This window comes from Miniopterus natalensis, chromosome 4, assembly GCF_054644295.1.
Source record: "Miniopterus natalensis isolate mMinNat1 chromosome 4, mMinNat1.hap1, whole genome shotgun sequence".
NCBI lineage: Eukaryota > Metazoa > Chordata > Mammalia > Chiroptera > Miniopteridae > Miniopterus > Miniopterus natalensis.
The window spans coordinates 94,430,740-94,449,815 of record NC_142084.1 but is presented as its reverse complement, the minus strand read 5'-3'; the positions used below and the strand labels follow the sequence as shown (position 1 = coordinate 94,449,815).

The following is a 19,076-nucleotide window of genomic DNA, read 5'->3' as shown; positions in this document are numbered from 1 at the left end:
ATTCATAAGTCCCGTGCTAAAAACGTTTAAAAATTATTCAAGGCATTAATTAAACAACAAAAAAAAACTTATAAAAGGGCATGTAATATTTGTTTTACCCTAGCAGATCTGATACATTGCTTAAGCACCTAATTGATCAGAGAGTAATTCACGGTCTAGGAAGAACACAGCCCCCATATCCTTAAAAGTCAGTTTCCCTTGTGGTTGGAGGCACTTCGCCATTTGCCGTTTTGAAGTGTCTTGCATGCAGGTAGTTTTAGCCTAAGGATTGGGAAACTAGAAAGGATTCTGAAAGTATTGGGCCACTAGTGACTAATACTGGGAAAGCATTGCCTTCTTTCAACTGCTTAGCTCCAGTAACTGTTGGTAATTATTTGAGTACACAGGGACCTAATGAACAGGGTTGATCTGAAAAGCAGCAGCAGACTTAGGACATGCGGATGGACAGAGAAAGTGGTTTCTTCACGTGACACTATTGTGAGTTGTATGTGAGGTCAGTAGGTTACCAAAGTTGAGAACCCGCTGTTTGAGGAGCACTCATTTGAACCCTTTATATATTAAAGTCAATGTAAAGATACCCACTTTGGTGCTCAAATTTATTTTTAAACATGTTAACAGTTGTAATTACTTATATTATACTTTCAGATTCATTTATTCCAAGTAGACTCTCTCCTGGGTTCCCTAAGAAGACTCTCCTGGGTCCTCTTAAACGACGTGTGACTTGCTGTTTTGGAGCAGAACCTCATTTTGCTTGTCCTTTTTCTCTGCTTTCTGCTTCTCCAGGTACTTGTCCATGGCGAAGATGGTAAACAGCTTAAATTCCTTGTAATTAAGACGCTTTTGTTGGGGGGAAAAAGAAAAAATATTTCAGGAAGGATTTGATACTTTGTTTCAGATGACAGGATTGTAATCATTTCTCATTTTAAAACTTGGAAACTTAAAGAGGCTCAGTAATTAGGACAAAATTATTGTCTGATTGTAACCTAGGAGCCAGAACAGAGTGTCTATTATAGACTCTGAAAGGAACGAAGGAAGGGTCACTTTCTTCTTTTATGTCAAGTCCAGACGCTTCAGGCTGGCACCTGAGGTTCAGACGGGATCTACCTTTCGCAGCCTTACCTCCCACTCGGTTCCCCAACATGGACTTCTCTCTATCCAGGCAGATTTCACCGTCTTCACCATAGTCGTCTCATAGGATTTTGCTCTTGTGTTCCCATTGTAGAATTTCTTCTGCTTTCTCAAACCTATATGCCCTTCCCCAACACCAACTTCCACCATATTAATGTATATTCTTCTCTAAACTTCTAAGCAAAATTTCCTTTTCTAAGCAGCTGTAATTTTGCGTCCATACTCTATGATGTGGTACTTACTCAGTCCTCTCTTCCACAGGCCTATAAATCTCCAGTTTTTCTGATCCAGCACCATGACACGCTCGAGCAGGTTTTCCCACCCCCCATCCCCACCCGTCTCTACAGTAGGTAGTAAGGACATTGTCCACCTTATGATAGAAAGTCTGCCAGGCCACCCTTTAGGGATCTGCACTTACACAGTCACCTATGATGTCAAAGTCACGGTAGAACTCTCGGATTTCCTCTTCTTTAATATTGAAGAGGAATTTGTACATGTGGGAGTTCTCTGCACCAATTCTCAGCTCCCCATCCTTCTCAAGCAGCTCAAAAACAGGCCGGGAGTGGCGGAAGACAAATTGCTCTTCCAAGTGGTTCTGTTTGGAGAGAAATGGGTCAGCCAAGAACCAGTGTTGTTGGTGCCGCTTCCTAAACTTGCTGCATCAAGGCTCCTCCTCCAGTCCCTAGTCCATGCCCCTACAGAGCTAAAGACAAAAGGCAAAATCATAGCAGCTCGGTTGAAAGGGTTCTGTGGTCAGTGCTACAGGTCCTGCTCCAGAATCTGCCTTCCAGGGGAACCGAGGCCGCCTGTAGTGTCAGTTCTGCTAGACAGAACTCATGTCACTAGGACACGGTTCTTCACCTTCAGTGAAAATGTACTTGTGGAGCATCTCGGCGCTGGTGGTAACGTAATGAAGGCACAGGTCTCTCTCCTCGTGGAGTGGGAAGTAGGTAATGCACACTGGGAGTGTGTGCACAGTAGGGTGGGAACCCAAAGAAGAGCGTTTCTCATCTCCGTCATTCATCCCTCCAGAAAGTTCTCTGAGAAAGGGATCATTGAAGGGGTGCTTAGCTTGGAGTTACTGGTGATTCTGAGAATCTCCGAGGAGAACAGGCCAGGAAGGGCGTGCGGAGGAGGGGCAGTGTGGGAGGGCTGGAGGGGAGAGGCTGGGTGACTTGGGAGTCTCTAGGTTATTGACGGACCCCTTGGCAACCGGGAGGAGCTCTTCCCCACGTTTTTTCCGTCCTGTTTTAGTGAAGAAGAACATCTCTTGTGTGGTCCTAATTCAGTGCTGCCTTTAGCAAGATGGCGGCAGCCGCCAAGCTAAGCCTCTGCCCCAGACCCTAGCCCCGTGCTTGCCTGCTGTGCCAGCAATATGCAAACCAGCATGTAGAACTGGTCAAAACCAATCTCGCCCACAGCGTCCCAGTCCAGCATGTTGAACACACTCATGATCTGCCTCCGGTTCCAGTTAGTCACGTGATGAAGGAAGTGGTAGAACAGCACATCTGTTACGGGGGAGACGGGGAGATAGATTATTGAGAAACGGCTCCAAAAGGCTGAGGAACTGGGAGCCGCCTTGATGGTACCATGTTGGAAGCTTGTGACCTGGGAAAAGCAATGATACTATTTTGTTTCTGGCTTTGCCACTGAGCCTTAATTGCCCTTGAGCTGTGTAGAAAAGCATGCGCCCTGAGGGTGGAGAGGGCTCGGTTCCTGACCCCGGCTCACACACTCAGTGGGGACAGGTGTGTATTGGTCAGCAGTAAAGGCACAGTGCTGCTCGTACACAGAAGGAAGAGCTGATTCTCACTGGGGACCTAGGACACTTGGAGACATGTCACCTGGGCCTTTCACTTGGGGAGATAATTAAAACGAGAAGTTAAAAAATTATTCCTCCTCTTTAAAAGCATCAGTATTCCTCGTGCTTATATTAAATCGAGGTATTTGTCTGTGAGAGAAGGGAAAGCTGCTGTCGAGCACCTTAGGTGCTAAGCGCTCAGAAGACCACATGTCACTGAACGCTGACAGCCCTGCAGGGAAAGTGGCATCACACCCTTTTATAATGAGCCTTGGAGAGTCACTATTTCAGGGCTGCTGGAACAGTAGTAACACCGGCCACTAGAGGATCTTGTAAAAGCAGATTCTGATTCAGGAAGTCTGGCGTGGGACCCAGTCTGCATTTCTAACAAGCTCCCAGGCGATGTGGCTGCTGCTGACCACGCTTGGTGGCAGAGCTGGGATCTGGATGTGGTCCACCTGACTCCACAGCCTTGCTTGTTCCAGGGTGGAGACATCTTTCGTACGTTAATGCATATTCAGTCATATAATCAGAGGGAAAAAAGCCTGTAGTTTAAAGGACAGGGAAGCTTTGTGCTGCAATTCCACTCACTAATCGTCTGTCTCAGGGCGTATAAGATGAAAGGAACAAACGTGGTGCTACATTTATTCAGTGGTGTGTGGCTGTACAGATCATGTACACATATCGCTCATGGTAACGTAAGGGATTTTTCACATGTAACTGTCTACATGTGATTTCCCCGTGGCCACTGGTTACAGAGACTTTCTTCTGCAGAAGACAGCTCCATTAAACAGAGCATCTCTGGTTTGCAGTCACAGTGGGAGCTTTCTAAGAACACAGTGAACAGTGTCACAATGTCCTGGTTTGGGCTTCTGATGGTCTCTTGATGTGTCTTTCCCACGCCTCAGCAGGTATGAGCACGTGGGAACAACACACCATATACATACACAGTAATGTTCGTGCAGTTGCTCCTTGAGAGATGTTTTGGTGTGGGACTTAGTAGCTTCTTAACAGTTTTTTTTTGTTTGTTTTTAAAAAAATATATCTTTGTTGATTTCAGAGAGAGGAAGGAAGAGGGGGAGAGAGAGAGAGAGAGAGAGAGAGAGAGAAACATCAATGATGAGAGAGTCATTGATTGGCTGCAGCCCGAAACCCAGGCATGTGCCCTGACCAGGAATCAAACCCTGATCTCCTGTATCCTAGGTCGATGCTCAACCGCTGAGCCACGCCCGGCCAGGCAACAAACACTGTTTTTAAACCAGCTGGCTCTGGCGCACTCAAGTCTCCAGGGCTTCAAGTCACACTACCTACGGGGAAGGCAACACTCAAGGCTGTGCCTTCACTCTTTCAGGTCACTGTCCAATCCCTTGGCGACCAGAAGACATGAGCATGACTCCCTCTTGAGTATTGCATCATCAGGGAGGGAGGGAGTTACTAGGAGATCAGAGTCTTCTCAGCAAACAATTCTGGTGGGTCTAAGAGTAGGCTTTGGAGTCCGAAAGCCATGGGTTTCAGTCCCGGGTTTTCTGTTTACAGCTGGGTGCCCTGCAGCTGCATTACCTAGGACTGGGTTATTGCGAAGATTTTGACATGCCGTGTGTAAATCTCTGCGTAGAGAGAAAAACAGGCATGAAATCATGAGGAAAATATCATATTTTAAAGATTGAATGAACTCTTAAAAATCTTTATGAAAGAAACCACTTATTCACAAATGACAGTCACCTCTGTCAGGTCACAACAAATGGCTAGGATACCTTATTTATATCCAGTCCTAAAAAAAGCCTAAAGTATTTTAACTGGTCTTCTATTTGTTCATTCAAAGGCAGGGTCAAGATTGTCAGTACTTCTCGGTCACTCACAAATACCAAGAATTAGAAGGTCCCTTGTAGATCATCTGATTCAAACTTCCCATTTGGCAGATGAGAAGTCTTGCTGAGGGGGCTCAGCCCCCAGGAATAATGATGACAGTAAACACTTAAGTCCCTACCATGTGCTAAGCGTCTTCCATACATTGTCTCATTTAATTGTATTCCCCCCCTCCTATGAGATGGACTCCATTATTAGCATTCTCATTTACAGGTGAGGGAAGGGAGACTTACGGTGATGACATTCTCCAGATCACCGAGGAGAAATGGGTGGCGCAAGGATTTAAACCCGGAGCCTGAAGTTTTATCCTTACTGGACTGCCACCAGTCTGAGGTCTAAGTTGGTGACTACCTACACGGCGACAACCCAGAGGAGACGTTTCTGGAAGTACCTACCATTCAGGGTGTTGTTGCGGTGCACATCGAGGAGGTGGAAGTAGTCCACCAAGGCCTTCACATTTCTCAGGGACAGCAGGCAGTATAGTTTGTCCAGGTAGAGGTACCACAGGAACGACCCTGGCTTCAGTTTCATCTTGGGGCTCCCCAAGCCCGCGGCTCCGGCAGCCTGAGAGGGAGCAGAACCCGGCCTCGGAACTAGAACGCTGGCTGCGAGCAGTTCTGGTAGAAGAGGGCTTCCTGGGTTACAACAGCGACGACGACGACGACAAAGGACACATAGGAAACAGTCGATAAAAAATGACTGCTATCCGGGGGATCACTCCGTAAGTTATATAAATGTCTAACCACCATGCTGTTCACCTGATACTAACATAACATTGAATGTCAACTGTAACTGAAAAAAAAAATTCCAATGGCTTCCCCCCAGCTCCCCAGCCTTCCCTTACCTCCTGCTCACTCGCTTATCCGCCGTCACCAAAGTACCACCAGTTCTAAACTGAAAGCATAGACTGGAAACGAGAGCCACACATGTGGAAACATGTTACTCGGCCACAGCGATTCTCAGAGGAGTATTTATAGCCTAAATGTATTCATTAGAAAACAAAGAAATGAAGAGTATACAAAATGCTGAAAGAACTTAGAATAAGTAAGTAAAATAAAGCCAAAGAGAGAAGGACTTTTTTAAAGACCAAAACACAAGTAAGTGAACCAGAAAATGAAGCAGAAAACTTGGTTAGTATAATCAGGATCTTATTTTCTTTATGTTCTTTTTAATGGAAAATTCCCAACAAATCCCAAAGTAGATTATAATAAACCCACCTGTAATCACCCAGCTTCGACAGTGATCAGCTTAGGGCTAATCTTGTTTCATCTGCACTCCACTCACCCACTATCATCATCATTTTGAAGCAAATCTCAGATAGGACTTCTCATTTGTAAACATTTGAATATATATTTCAAAAAGAGTGACTTTAAAAAACATAACCATATACTATTATAACTAAAACGACTACTTAATGTTATCAAAGTATCCAGTCAGCATGCAAATTTCCCTAATTGTTAAATTTTAAAAATATGGTTCACATACAATATTTTATTAGTTTCAGATGTAGAAGAGTGATTAGAAATTTATATACCTTTAAAATTTTTAAAAGATGAATTATTCAAGTCAGGACTCCAAACAGATCTGTTATTTAGACCATTTCATAAGTATCTTGAGGTTCCCCTCAAGATTCTTTCTCTTGCAGTTGGTTGGAGAATCCAGATTGTCATGTAGAGGAAAACAGATCTTTGTAGATTTTATCTCCAATGTGTTAACATGTTCCTCTGTCTCCTCTATTTTCTATAAACTAGTAGTTAGATCTAGAACAAAAGCTGGTTTTAGGAAAAGATCAATAAGAACAGACGAATTTTTGGCAAGTGTGATGAGAAAAAAGATTTTAAAAATTAAGAATGAGAAAGGAAACTATCAGTAAGGAAGAGATTAAATACAGATAAGAATACTACATACAACTCTATACCAATAATTTAAAAATCTAAATTAGCTCTATCCAGCCTGGCTGGCAGGGCTCAGTGGTTAAGCAACGACCCATGACCCAGGAGATCGCTGTTCGATCCCAGTCAGGGCACATGCCCGGGTTTTGGGCTTGATCCTCAGCAGTGGGCGTGCAGGAGGCAGCTGATCAATGACTCTCATTATTGATGTTTCTCTCTCTCCCTATCCCTCTCTCTGAAATCAATAAAAAACATTAAAATTTAAAAAATTTAAATTAGGTCTATCCAATAAATATATAACACAAGCCACAAATATATCACATATGTAATTTTAAATATTCTAGTAGGTACATTTAAAAAATAAAGTTAGTTATGATGTTATTTAATTCAATGTGTCCAAAATATTTCAATTTGTAATCAATATATTTTTAAAATCCTTTTACAATCCTTTTTACCAGCTTTACTGAGATACGATTGACATATTGTGTAGGCTTAAGGTGTACCGTGTGATCATTTGACACTGTGAAATGATTACCACAATAAGGTTATGAACACATCCATCACCTCACATAGCTACCATTTATTTGTTTGTGGTGAGAACTTTCCAGGTCTATTCTTTTACCAACTTTCAAGTAAACAATCCAGCATTGTTAAGTGTAGTCACTGTGCTGTACATTAGATGCCCAGAACTTGACAAAAGAAAGCCTATGAGTACAGTGACTACCCCTCCCCCTGGAAACCAATCTCCTCTCTGAGATGTGGTTTTTTTAGATTCCACAGGTAATTGAAATTATACAATCCTTTTTAATACTAACTCTGAAACCCAGTGCGTATTTTATACCTACAGCACATCTCCGTTTGGGCCAGCTACATCGGAGTGCTTAATAGCCACATCCGGCGGGTGGCTACCATATTGTACAGCACAGCCTTAGATAAATAGAATAATTGTTTTAGGAAAATTGACATCTGAAGGGGTTAAAAATGTGAATCAATCCATAACCATAACCATAACCATAAAGTAATCAATGATGAAGTGCTAGGAGAAGATCCCTGGCTCAGGTGGTTTTATGGGGGAGGTTTCTCAGCACCATTAAGGAACCAGTCATTTCTACCTAAACTGTGCAACGCAGTTCTGCTTTAGTAACACCATAGGCTGTGTTAAGTGGATAAACTTCCTAACACCGATTTTAGGGATAAAATCATTGCAGCTCTGAAGAGCCAAATTAGGAATGAGGCGGGAACCTACAGGGGTAACTTTGCTTTTCCTTGAGGGTTGGGGAACAAAAGAAAGCCTATGAGTAGAGCGACTACCAGAGGGAAAGGGGGTGAGGGAGGCAGAAGATTCAGGGGGGATGGATGGTGATGGAGGGGGACTTGGGGTGGTGAGCACACAGTACAATATACAGATGATGTGTTACGGAATTGTACATCTGAAGCCGATATAATTTTATTAACCAATGTCACCCCATTAAATTCAATAAAAAGGTAAAAAAGATTTGAGAGCTGCTCCATACTCACTTTCAAGTTACTTTTCAAAATGGTCACGCTTCTTTTTATTCACATTAATAAAGTATGAGCCTGGCACTGAGCATTATCATTAAAAAAGAGAGAAAAAAGAAAAAGAGCGGGCCCAGGGAAAGCGGGAGTCTGGAAAGCGCACCAGGTGAGGAGCTGCGTGCGGACACAGCGGGTAACGCGCAGCGGGGCGAGTCAAACTCCAGCATCGCGGATGGTGGGCAGAGACGGCTTTCGTTTTATCTGCAACGAGCTCATTTTATTTAAATTGGGAAACTAAGAACCAGAAGCTTTTAATTTAATGCGCAAACGCGTCTCAATATCCATCTGGCAGCCCGCGGTGAGTCCCAAAGGGGCTCTTTCTCCCACGCCCCCGACGCCGGCGGGCGCTGGATCCCTGGGCCTGGGAAGCAGGGAACTACCGGGGGCGCCGGGGCCTCGGGGCGGGCCGCGGGCGCGCAGCCTTCGCGCGGTAGGAGGCAGCACCGCGCCGCGGCCCCTGCGCCAAACGCGCCCGCGGGACGCGTAGCCCGGGGCGGGCGCTCGCGCGCGCCGGGCGCCGCACCTGAAGCGCGGGCTGAGCCGAGCAGCCTCCAGGGGGCGCCGCGGGGCGCGCTCAAGCTTACAGCCGGGGCCCCGTCCTGGCCCGCGGGCAGCAGTCTGCGCGCCCGCGAAAAGCCAGTTCGCGTCCCTTCTCGTTCTCATAGAGATTCTGGGAGCCACGGGGCGCGCTGGCCTCGCTCGCCCGGCACGGACCCGCCGAGGGGTCGCCGGAGCCTCCAGCGCCCCGCTGAGCTCGCGGGCCCGCGGCGGACTACAGTCTCCAGCGTGCCCCGCGGCGGCGGGCGGGGCCCGGGCGCGCCGGCAGCCAATTGGGGGGTCTGCGGGCCCGCCGGGGAGCGGCAGGTGGAGCCGGGCTGTGGGCGGGGGCCGGCCGGGTCCTAGACCGCGTCCCGCGGCTCGCCGGCAGAGCGTGGGGCGCGGCGCGAGCGCGGTTGGCACGCGGGAGACGTCCCCGGGGACGGGACCAGGCGGGGGCGGGGTCCGCGGCCGCCCGAGAGGTTCCGGGTGCTCCCGCCGCGCGCAGCCCGGGGCGCACTTGACGGGGTTCGGGCTGCAGGGAAGGGCGGGTCTGGGGGGAACCCCCGAGCGCCGCGTCCTCGAGCCCCTCCTCCGCGCGGGCGCCGGAGCCCCAGCCCGAGCCCGAGCCGGCGCCACCTCGCCCCCCGGCTCGCGCGCCCCGGGCCATGGCTTTCGCCAATTTCCGCCGCATCCTGCGCCTGTCTACTTTCGAGAAGAGAAAGTCCCGCGAATATGAGCACGTCCGGCGGGACCTGGACCCCAACGAAGTGTGGGAGATCGTGGGCGAGCTGGGCGACGGCGCCTTCGGCAAGGTTTACAAGGTGAGGGCGCTGGGGGGGTGGCGGCGGGGGAGCGAAGGGGCGCGGGTTCCGGTGCCACGGCTGGAGAGGGCGCACGGGGCTGCCCGTCCCTAAGCTCGGGGTTCGGGGTGCTGTCCCGGTGACCCTTGTTCTTCGGGGGACGCTCGCTCAGCCCGGCTGCGCGTCTGCGCGCTGGGCGCCCCCTCTGGACCCGAACTCTCGGCTCGGTTTCGAGCACTTCCTGTGCGACCGGCCGTGCGCTCGGCGCCGCAGGGGGAGACAAAGGGGCGCTGCGGGACCTCCGCGCCCGAGAGGGCCACCCGGGCACCCGCCCTGTGACTGGGAGAGCGGGCAGACTTTTGAAAGAGCGCCCGCCCCTGGCTGTGGGAGTGCCGAGGCGTGGGGCACCCACCCGGCTGCGTCCGGAAGGTTAGGACCCGGGGCGGGGGGGACGCACCTGAAGGTGGTCCCGAGACTGGAACAGGCGCGGGTTTGGGGGGCGGTCTAGAGCGAGAGGTTAGGTTTGGAAAGGCGAACGGGGGCTGCCCTGCGGGGTCATCTGTGATTCTGTGGATGAGTCACAGCTGGGGAGTCTCCCAGCCTGCAGCCACCTTTCCCCTGGAGGAACCCGGCGCTGGGAGCTGCTGAGCAGGGGGGTTGGGGCGGAGCTGATTAATTCTGGACGTGTTTGCAGCAGGACATTGTCTGGCTCCTGCCCCTGTGGACGAATTCCGAGTGGCTGCGTTGCATTGGGGACCCACACACTTAGGGCTTGACCCTGTCCCTGGTCTGCTTTTCTCCAGGAAACTGGAGAGAGTCCTCCAGGAGGGCACCACCTTCCTAAGCCACCATCACCCGCCTCTGGGCTCCTCTAGCTTGTAGACCACCCTGACCTCAGGATGGCCCTTTTAGGAGGCTGGACCTCAGAAGGGGTTCTGTATCCCCCCCCCCCACATTGCCCTCAGGATTTGCTCTCTTTGCCTTGACAGTGGCCTAGCGCCTAGATACCAAAGTGTGGTGCCTGGATGGGCAGTGTTAGCATCATCTGGGAGCCCTGGAAATGCAGAATCTCAGGCCCCACCCTACACCTACTAAATTAGAGTCTTTTAAGAAGATCCCCACCTGAGCCCTGGCAGGGTAGCTCAGTTGGTAAGAGCGTCATGCGGGTATGCCAAGGTTTCAGGTTCTATCTCCAGTCAGGGCACATACAAGAATCAATCAGTGGATGCATAAATAGGTGGAACAACAAATTGATGTTTCTCTCTGTCTCCCTTCCTCTCTCTCGAATCAGTTTTTAAAAAAAGATCCCCAGGTGATAGCTAAGCACATCAAAGTTTGACAAGCACTGTGCTTGAGGCAATTCTGAGGCCAAGGAGGCCCATCTGGGTGCCTGTTTTGTTACCTTCCCACCTCCCCAGTGAGCGGGCATTTCCTGTTACAGGGTGGAACCCCCACTGGAGCAAAGGCTCTGTGGTCACAGAGGCGGGTCTCTGTGCTGTCACTCACACCCCTGGCTCTCAGGCCGCCTGGCTTTGCTGCCCTTCTCTGCCTAAGGGTTCTGCATGTATTTGAGGGCTGTGAGCACCTTCTGACCTGGGCACTCTTTCCTTTACCCTTCTCAGAGCTGCATCTTTCTCCTAGTGGCACCAGGAAACTCTCCTGAGCCTTGTGGCTCCCCCTGGACACCTTGCCATTGTCCTCGCCTTCCCAGGGTAGAGCCTGCACTTCCAAATGCACTGTGACCATCAGGAGAGCAGCTGGACCCTTGGTCGGCTCACCACACCCTTCACTTTCTCCAGAAGGCTCTCTTGGTGTTTTTTGTGTGTGTGCTATTGGCTGTCAAGGATGGTTTTTTCTGTTAGGGGCTGGCTTTCCATTACAGTCTTGTCCCTCTCCCCCAGTGTATCCTGGCTTCATATCCTGGTTCATTTTCTTTCAAACCTAAATGCAGAACTTTGCTTTTATGCTGGTAAGATTTCCCCTTGACAGTTTCAGTTGTCATTTCCTCCCGCCTCAGCCCTGTAAAACTCCCCTGCGACTCTGAAGTTTCATACAAAGGGGCTCATCTGATTCACAAGTTATTTTGTCTCCTGGCTCTTCAGAGCCTGTAAACTCCTTTTAAAGTGAGTCTGGTTCTCAAAGCTGTGAACTGGCTACATCACAGCCCCTTCCCCTCCACCTTCCCATCATTAAGACAAGGGAAAGCTGGACTAAGAGAGCTGTGTGATGGCTGATACACCTGGACAATTTATTATATTACCTGTCTGACCTTAGTGTGTGACCCTCTGATATAACCCAACTTTGTGTTATGTGCTGGGATAACCAGGTCCAGAGAGAGGAAAGGGCCAGAACCCAAGGCTCTGGGTTTCAGTTTGTCACTTCCCTTAGTTGCCAGCTGAGGAAGACCCATCCTGGGTCAGAGATCCCTGTCTATCAGGCCTCCAACCCTGGAAAAATGCTCTGACTGAGCCCCTTAGAGCTGAAGGTGAAGCAGGTGTTGCCTTACTAAAGATGAATCCAGCCGGAACTTCATTGTTTCCTGCTTGGCCACTGGGGCCGTGCAGGAGGGAGGTCCCATCTAGGTTATGGCTAAGACCCCAGTTCGCATCTTGACATGGCGCCTGGGGCACCAGTTGACTGTGAGCTGGGGAAGTGGTGGCCAGCACTATTTCTCTCCCTGTTCTAGAACCGGCAGATCCTGGTGGCCTTGGTGGCAACTGCTTTCCTGAGGACTTTCTTAATTTGTTGGACTCTGATTACAGATCTGATGAAAGTCTTGCCCAGGCTCAAAGCCTAAACGTTAGCAGCCTGAAGGCCTGAAGCCCCTCTTCTGCTTGATAAGCCATCAGTGAGCCTCAGGAGAACAAAGAAGAGGGTAGGATTGATTTTTGAGCAAAGTCAAGCTCATTCTTACCTAATCCTCATGCAGCTGCAAATTAATTTCAAAAGCAAGTCACTTCTAGTTCATTGCTAGATACAAAGTAAAGTTCACAAGCTACGTGGTTTCAAAATTCTTGCCCTTAAAAAGAATCTTTATTCTGAAGACATGAGAGGGGAGGAAGTGTTTGGTGCTTGCTGTCGTAGCAGCTGGTGAAGCAGGTACACGTGCACGTGACCGACACAGGCGGAGTGTGCCCGCGAGAAGCTGGGTTAGCAGGCCGTGGAGGGTTTTCCGCTTCTTGAAAATCCCTTGGGTTTTGATCTTATGTTGTCTTTAACCTTTTAAAAAGTTTATGAGTTTGCAAAATTGGGGGTATATGAAAAACATTATTTTAAAAACATGTTTTTATTGATTTTAGAGAGGAAGGGGTGGGGGAGAGAGAGAGAGGGATAGAGAGAGGAGAGAGAAATCAATTTGTTCTACTTATTTAGGCATCATTGGCTGATTCTTGTATGTGCCCTGACAGGGATCGAACCTGCAACCTTGGCATATCAGGACTGTGCTCTAACCAGCTGAGCTACCCAACCAGGGTGGAGCATGTTTTTTAAAAAAAGATAACCTAAAAGAAACAGTTGCACACTTTTATACAAGTTTTGTGGATAAGAAATACAAAAAAATTGCAACAAATACTGTGCCCTCCAGACCTGCAGGGCCCTGGCTGGTTTGGCTCCATGGTTAGAGCGTCAGCCTGTGGACAAAAGGGTCCTGGGTTTGATTCCAGCCAAGGGCACATACCTCAATTCCAGGCTCGATCCCCAGCCCTGGTCAGGGCATGTGTAGGTGGCAACCAGTCAAGGTGTGTCTCACATCGATGTTTCTCTCTTTCTGTCTTTCCCCCCTTTCCATTCTCTCTAAAAAAATCAATGAAAAAAATATCCTGGGGTGAGGGTTAACAACAACAAATGACCTGCAGGGTTTGTCTGTGGCGATAGGCGTGGGTAGGGTTGCAGGGGAGGAAGGAGGGAGGCCTGAAGTCAGGCGGGGAGTCAGGCGGGTCCCCAGATGTGGAGGGGTGTGGCTCAGAGTGGTGGACAGATGTTGAAAGTGTGCGCCCGTGTGTTTTGGGCACCCTTTTCGACTCAGTTCTGCTGGGTGCGGTTTTCTGCATCCGCCTTGTGTTTCTGGAAGACAGGACTGCACATTAGCAGGTGCGAATTTAGCATTTGGATGAAATTGTTCCCCAGTGGTGCTGGGACAGAATTGGGGTTTTCAGTTACATGTTCCAGCCAAGGTGACTGTACATTGATGGGGACTGGGGACCTCAGGTACCCTCCAGCTCCCTGTTAGTTAACCCACATCCTTCGAGGGCCACATCCTGCCCTGCTGCCCTGTTCAGACAAAAGAGAAGTGCCACGAGGTGGGAGGCCTCCTGCCTCCTGCCTCCCACCAGGGCCCTCCCCTCCCCTCCCCTCCCCTCCCCTCCCCTCCCCTCCCCTCCCCTCCCCTCCCCTCCCCTCCCCTCCCCTCCCCTCCCCTCCCCTCCCCTCCCCTCCCCTCCCCTCCCCTCCCCTCCCCTCTCTAGCAGTTTTCAGGCCCGGTTTCCGTCCAGTATGCCCCCTCCTCCTCCGGAAAGAGATCTGGCCCCAGCCAGTAACCTTATTTCCGCTCAGCCTGGTGTTTTTAAACAGAAGTCCATGCTATTGTGAGTGGGTTCCTGGCTCGGTCCTGAAACCAAGGTGGCCTGAGCTTCCTGGGGATGTCGCCCGCCTGGGGGGTTGGCTTGGGTGCCGAGAGGCTGACTGAGCGCTTGCCACACGGGACTTGTCCCTGCTGGCTCCGGAGCAGGTCAGGGTGGAGTGAGCTAGCGGGCTAACTGGAGTCCCAGCCCTCCGCCCGCTCACCAGGGCCCCCTGGCCTCCTGAGGTTCCCGGGCTAGGGGGGAATCCCCAGGGGTGGTCCCCAGAAAACAGTCCAGCTGAGGGCAGTGGAGCAAGGGGCTTAAGGGAAGAAACTGGGGCTCAGTAAGATCTGGGTTTCAACCCCAAGCAGGTGACCTCAGCCTCTGAGCCTCAGCTCTTGACTGTAAATGGAGGTGATAATTTGGAGAATTAGGGAGGTCTGAGGAGGTGATACATCGAGCACCTGCCCCGCACTTAGGAGGTGGGCAGGAAAGGAAGATAGTTTATGGCTGTTGCGCTTGGTATCCACGGAGAAGGTCCTGGCCAGTTTCTGCTGCTTAATGAGACGAGGCACCAATACTGAAGTTTGTAGCTTGTTCCTTGCACCAGGCCTTCCCCACCTTGGCACTGTTTGGGGCAGGTAGCTCTTCGCTGCGAGGGTCATCCTGTGCAGTGTGGGCTGTTAGCCGCATCTCTGCCACTACCCACTGGAAGTACCACCAGTGCCAGCATCCTCTCCCCCCATCCTTACCTGTGACAGCCAGAAATGTCTCCAGACACCGCCACATGCCCCCTGGAGGGCAAAAATCGCACCAGTCGAGCGCCACTGCCTCAAACGAACGAACGTGCCTCGATTCAGTTCCACAAACAGTGCTTGCTCACCTCTGTGTGTCCTGTCCCTGGGTGTCCGATCAAAGACTTGCGGCCAGGTAGACTGGGGTTCGAATCCCGGCTGTCCCACCCAGCAGCTGCGTGACATCAGGCGAGCGGCTTGTCTCTGAGCCTCAGCTTCCTTTCGTGTATGGTGGGGCTGAGACTGCTGCTCACCCACAGAGCTGCTGTGAGAATTAACCCGCGGGCACAGCGATGGCCCATAGGAGGTGCCCGTAAGGGCCTGCGGCTTCCCCTGATGCTCTCACTGCCACGTGGGGGAGGGCAGAGGAAGGTCAGGGTCGGCTGGGGTGAGAGAGAGTGCCCTACAAAGACAGGGCTTGTGTGAGTAGGGAAGACTTCTACTGGGTGGGGTGGGTGGGATGGTGACAGAAAGTTTTAGAGAGCAGGAAGCCTGGGCCAGGAGAGACTGGACAGTGAGGCCTGAGGTTGCCAATTGGGTGGCCCTTGAGCCTGGTGTGACCTTCGGATGGGTTTGTGTGGCTCGCATGTGGCTGAACCAAGTTTGAAATGGCTGCCAGCATTTTGACATTAGGGGACTTCACATAAAACCCCAGATTTCTGTCTTCTCTGGAAAGATCAGAGAAGCTGGTACTATGGCCCGTGGGGCTGTGGGGCCACATTTGCAGGGACTGCGGAGCAGCTTCCAGGCCGGCGCTGTCCAAGGGAAACGGAACACAAGCCACATATGCTTAAAAGTTTCTAGTAGCCTCATTCCAACCAGGAGAGAAACTGGAGAGATGAATGTTAATAGTACATTGTTGTTAACCCAGGATATCTAAAGTAGTATCATTTAAAAAAAAAATTATATATTTATTTATTTAATTGATTTTCAGAGAGAGAAAGGGAGAGGGAGAGAGCTAGAAACATCAATGATGAGAGTCATTGGTTGGCTGCCCCCACATGCCCCCCACTGGGGACCGAGCCCACAACCCTGGCATGTGCCCTGACCAGGAATCCAACTGTGACCTCCAGGCTTCACAGGTAGATGCTTGACCCCCGAGCCACACCAGCCAGGCTAAAGTAGTATCATTTTAGCATGTAATCAATATGGAATGAAAGAGATAGCTAATATTCTTATTTTGTAGTAAGCCTTTGAAATCTGTGTGTGTTTTTCCTTTAGGGCACATCTCAGTCTGGACAAGCCACTTTTCAGGGGTTCAAAAGTTACCTGTGCCTACTGTACCAGGCAGTGCAGATCTGGCTTCTCCTGGTCACTCCCACCTTCTCCCCTCCCCCCAACTCACTCTACATGTTTCTGCTGCCTTCTCAAGCCCAGTGGCCAATAGGTGTGGAAGCTGGGCCTAGCCTGGGTGTCCTGGCCAGGCAGGGCCAGAACTAGAATAATATTTGAGGGCCAAGTCAAGAGGGCCTTGAATGCCAAGCCAAGGAATTTAGATGTGACAGTTTTAAGCTCAACTAATGGCTGGCCTGCCTCAAGCCCCTAGGCTTGACCTGGTCACCTTCTGTAGTGTTAGAGGGGAGCTCTCTCTGGGTGATCACCAGAGGGAGGAGTGGCTTGCCTAGATAATTGGGGGATGCCTAGGTTTCCTGGCTGCCCAAGGCCATTGATGAGTGAAGCCTTAGTCCGAGTGGCCATGCCCTGGTGGCTGCAGCAGGCAGTGGTGAGAAGAAAGGCCAGAGCTGTGGTTGGGGCCCAAGTCAGAGCCCAGGGAGGGAAAGTGACTGATGGAAGGCAACTGGCTGAGAATGAGATGTGGCGTGTGGGTGGGAGGCATGGAAGATTCTAGAGAGCTGGACATGGGACTCAGGAGGAAAGAAGCAGAGGTGAGGCGGGAAGGGAAGCTCATGTTTTTCAGGGTCGGAGATCGCACAGGAACGGGGTAAGGGCCCGGAGTTAAAACCTGGCTCTACCTCGTGGGTTGTGTGGCCATGAGAAAATGACTTACCTGTGCCTCAGTTTCTTTAGCTGCAAAATGGCTGTAGGAATGGCCTCATCGAGTTGTTAGAGTATGAAATGACCCAGACAGACCACTTGACCCAGGATGCTGGAAAAGCTCGTGTGTTAGTTATTAGGGTTATTAATTGAGCACCTACTGCCTGCCAGGCGCTGTGGGTTCCAGGGTGAATGAAATAAACGAATAGGCAGTTGATTTTTGCTCCATTCTTATGTGTCCATCACTTTACCTCTACGAGCCCATGAAAGGCAGGGATTAGTAGCCTCACTTCACACCCGATGAAGCATAGGCCCAGAGAGGTACAGTGACTTGCAAAGGGTCACACAGCTATTTTGTGACAAGGCTGGGACTTGAACCCAGATCTCTGTAGCCAGGAGCCTGGGCCTTTTCTGTGTACAGAATGGAGGGAAAGCTGTGGCGGGGTAGCTCAGTTGGAGCATTGTCCTGATATGATCAAGGTTGCAGGTTTTGATCCCCAGGCGGGGCACATACAAGAATCAACCAATGAATGCATAAATAAGTGGAGCAACGAATGGAAGTCAGTCTCTCTCTCTCTCTCAGAAAAACCAAAACCAAAACCCCCGCCAGAATGGAGGGGAAGATGAGGGGCTTATTGTGAGGAGAGGGCCCAGGGTCACTTCCTTGAGGTGTCCCCCTATAGCCTTGGTGTTTCTGTGCACAGGATTGTGACCCTTCCTGCCAGGCCCGCTGCAGCCTCAGCTGGGGCTGAGCCCCTGATGGCGGCGGTGGCCTCTCCGGCAGAGGAAGTGGTGAGGGGGACAGGCAGGGCTAGCAGAGGAAGTGGCAGGGGGAGGGGGAGGGTACCAGGGTGGGGAAGCTGGGTGCTCCTGGGGCCCTGGTGGGTGTGGGGCTGCTGTGCCACAGCATCTAAGGTGCTGAGCACTCCTGGGTGCTCGAGTGGGGCTGGGGGAACACACACCAAACAGCTGCCCCCTCTCCCCCCTCGCCCCCTCTCCCCCCCCCTCTGTCCCTGCACTGCACTCACCTTCTACTTCCCCACCCTGTCTTTCTCTTCTCCTTTCTCTCTGCTCTCCCCTTTGCTACATATCTTTTTTCCCCCTTCCTTCCTCCATAGCTTACTTGCTTCTTTCTTGCTAACAAGCAGCTATACCAGAATTTCGGCCCCGAGACCCCAGTGTTAACCACTGTGCTGGCGACTGAAGCGTTAACTCTAACCAGCCTCCGTCCAGTGGGGGGGGAGGGGGTCCGAGGGCAGTGGAAGGCTGCGGGCCCTTCTCTGCGGGCCCTTTTCCTGCCATCTCTTCCCAGGACTCTGCGAGGCTGGGCTCAGCTCACAGGTCCCTTCCTCAGGGAGCCCTGCCCCCACCCCTCTGGACCACGGTGACAGCTCCTTGCCTCTGTCCTCCAGCGCTCCTGTCACAAGCTGGGATTTTCTTGTGTGTTTCCTTGTTTATTTTCTTTCCTCTTTGGGAGAGGTAAGGTCCCCGAGGGCAGGGAGTTATCATTTATTCATCTTTTGTGGAAAGGGGCCTGCTCCCGGGCCAGTTTCTGCTGAATGAATGGACCGTCAATGAGCAGTAAATTCCTGACCCGCCTTCCTGCCCAGCCAGGCCGGCCCAGGGCTGTGATTATGAGCCCAGGCTCTGGAATCAGTTCTGAGTTTTTCCCTCGGGCTTCACCGCCTGCTTCCTGTGTGACCTTGGGGAAGTCACCTCACCTCTCTGAACCTCAGTAGCTTTAGCTGTAAAATGAAGATCAGTGTTTCCCTGTAGAAAGACAGACCTGTGGCCAGCCCTGGATGCGGTGCCCAGCGCAGAGGGAAGATAAGTTCATGCAACTGTCATTGTCATCGTGTGGTGACCACTGTTGACTGGATGGCCTGGCTTCCTGAGGAGTGACAGGCAGATGCCCAGGAGGCTGCTCCTGGATAGACACCGTGTGTCAGTTCCTGTGATCAGCTGAAAACTTCTCGCTCTCTCGCTGTGTTAGGTGAGCGTGATCCAGCGAAGATGACGGCTGCATCCAGCCCTTGAGAAGTTCACTGCCAGGGAAGGGTAGCCTCAGCTCTGCCTGTCCCGTGGACGGTCATCAGGGTAGCCGAGGCCACTCTGGGCGGCCGGAAGCGTGACATTCATGCCCT

At 51.0% G+C, this 19,076-nt stretch overlaps 2 protein-coding genes across 2 annotated transcripts in view; one reads left to right on the top strand and one right to left on the bottom strand.

The window, feature by feature from the left end:
* Positions 1-705: 705 nt before the first annotated feature.
* On the bottom strand, positions 706-5,326 carry EFCAB9 (EF-hand calcium binding domain 9). Its single transcript, XM_016211233.2, has 4 exons — positions 5,191-5,326; positions 2,488-2,636; positions 1,547-1,723; positions 706-837 (listed from the first exon to the last, which is right to left on the bottom strand). The coding sequence occupies exons 1-4, from the start codon at positions 5,324-5,326 to the stop codon at positions 706-708; spliced, it is 594 nt and encodes a 197-aa protein (XP_016066719.2).
* Positions 5,327-9,262: 3,936 nt separating this feature from the next.
* STK10 (serine/threonine kinase 10) overlaps positions 9,263-19,076 on the top strand; it is an 84,750-nt gene continuing 74,936 nt past the window's right edge. The window contains exon 1 of the mRNA XM_016211249.2: positions 9,263-9,605. Within this exon, the coding sequence (XP_016066735.2) occupies positions 9,450-9,605 (156 nt within the window). The 5' untranslated portion in view covers positions 9,263-9,449. The remainder of the gene's footprint in view (positions 9,606-19,076) is intronic.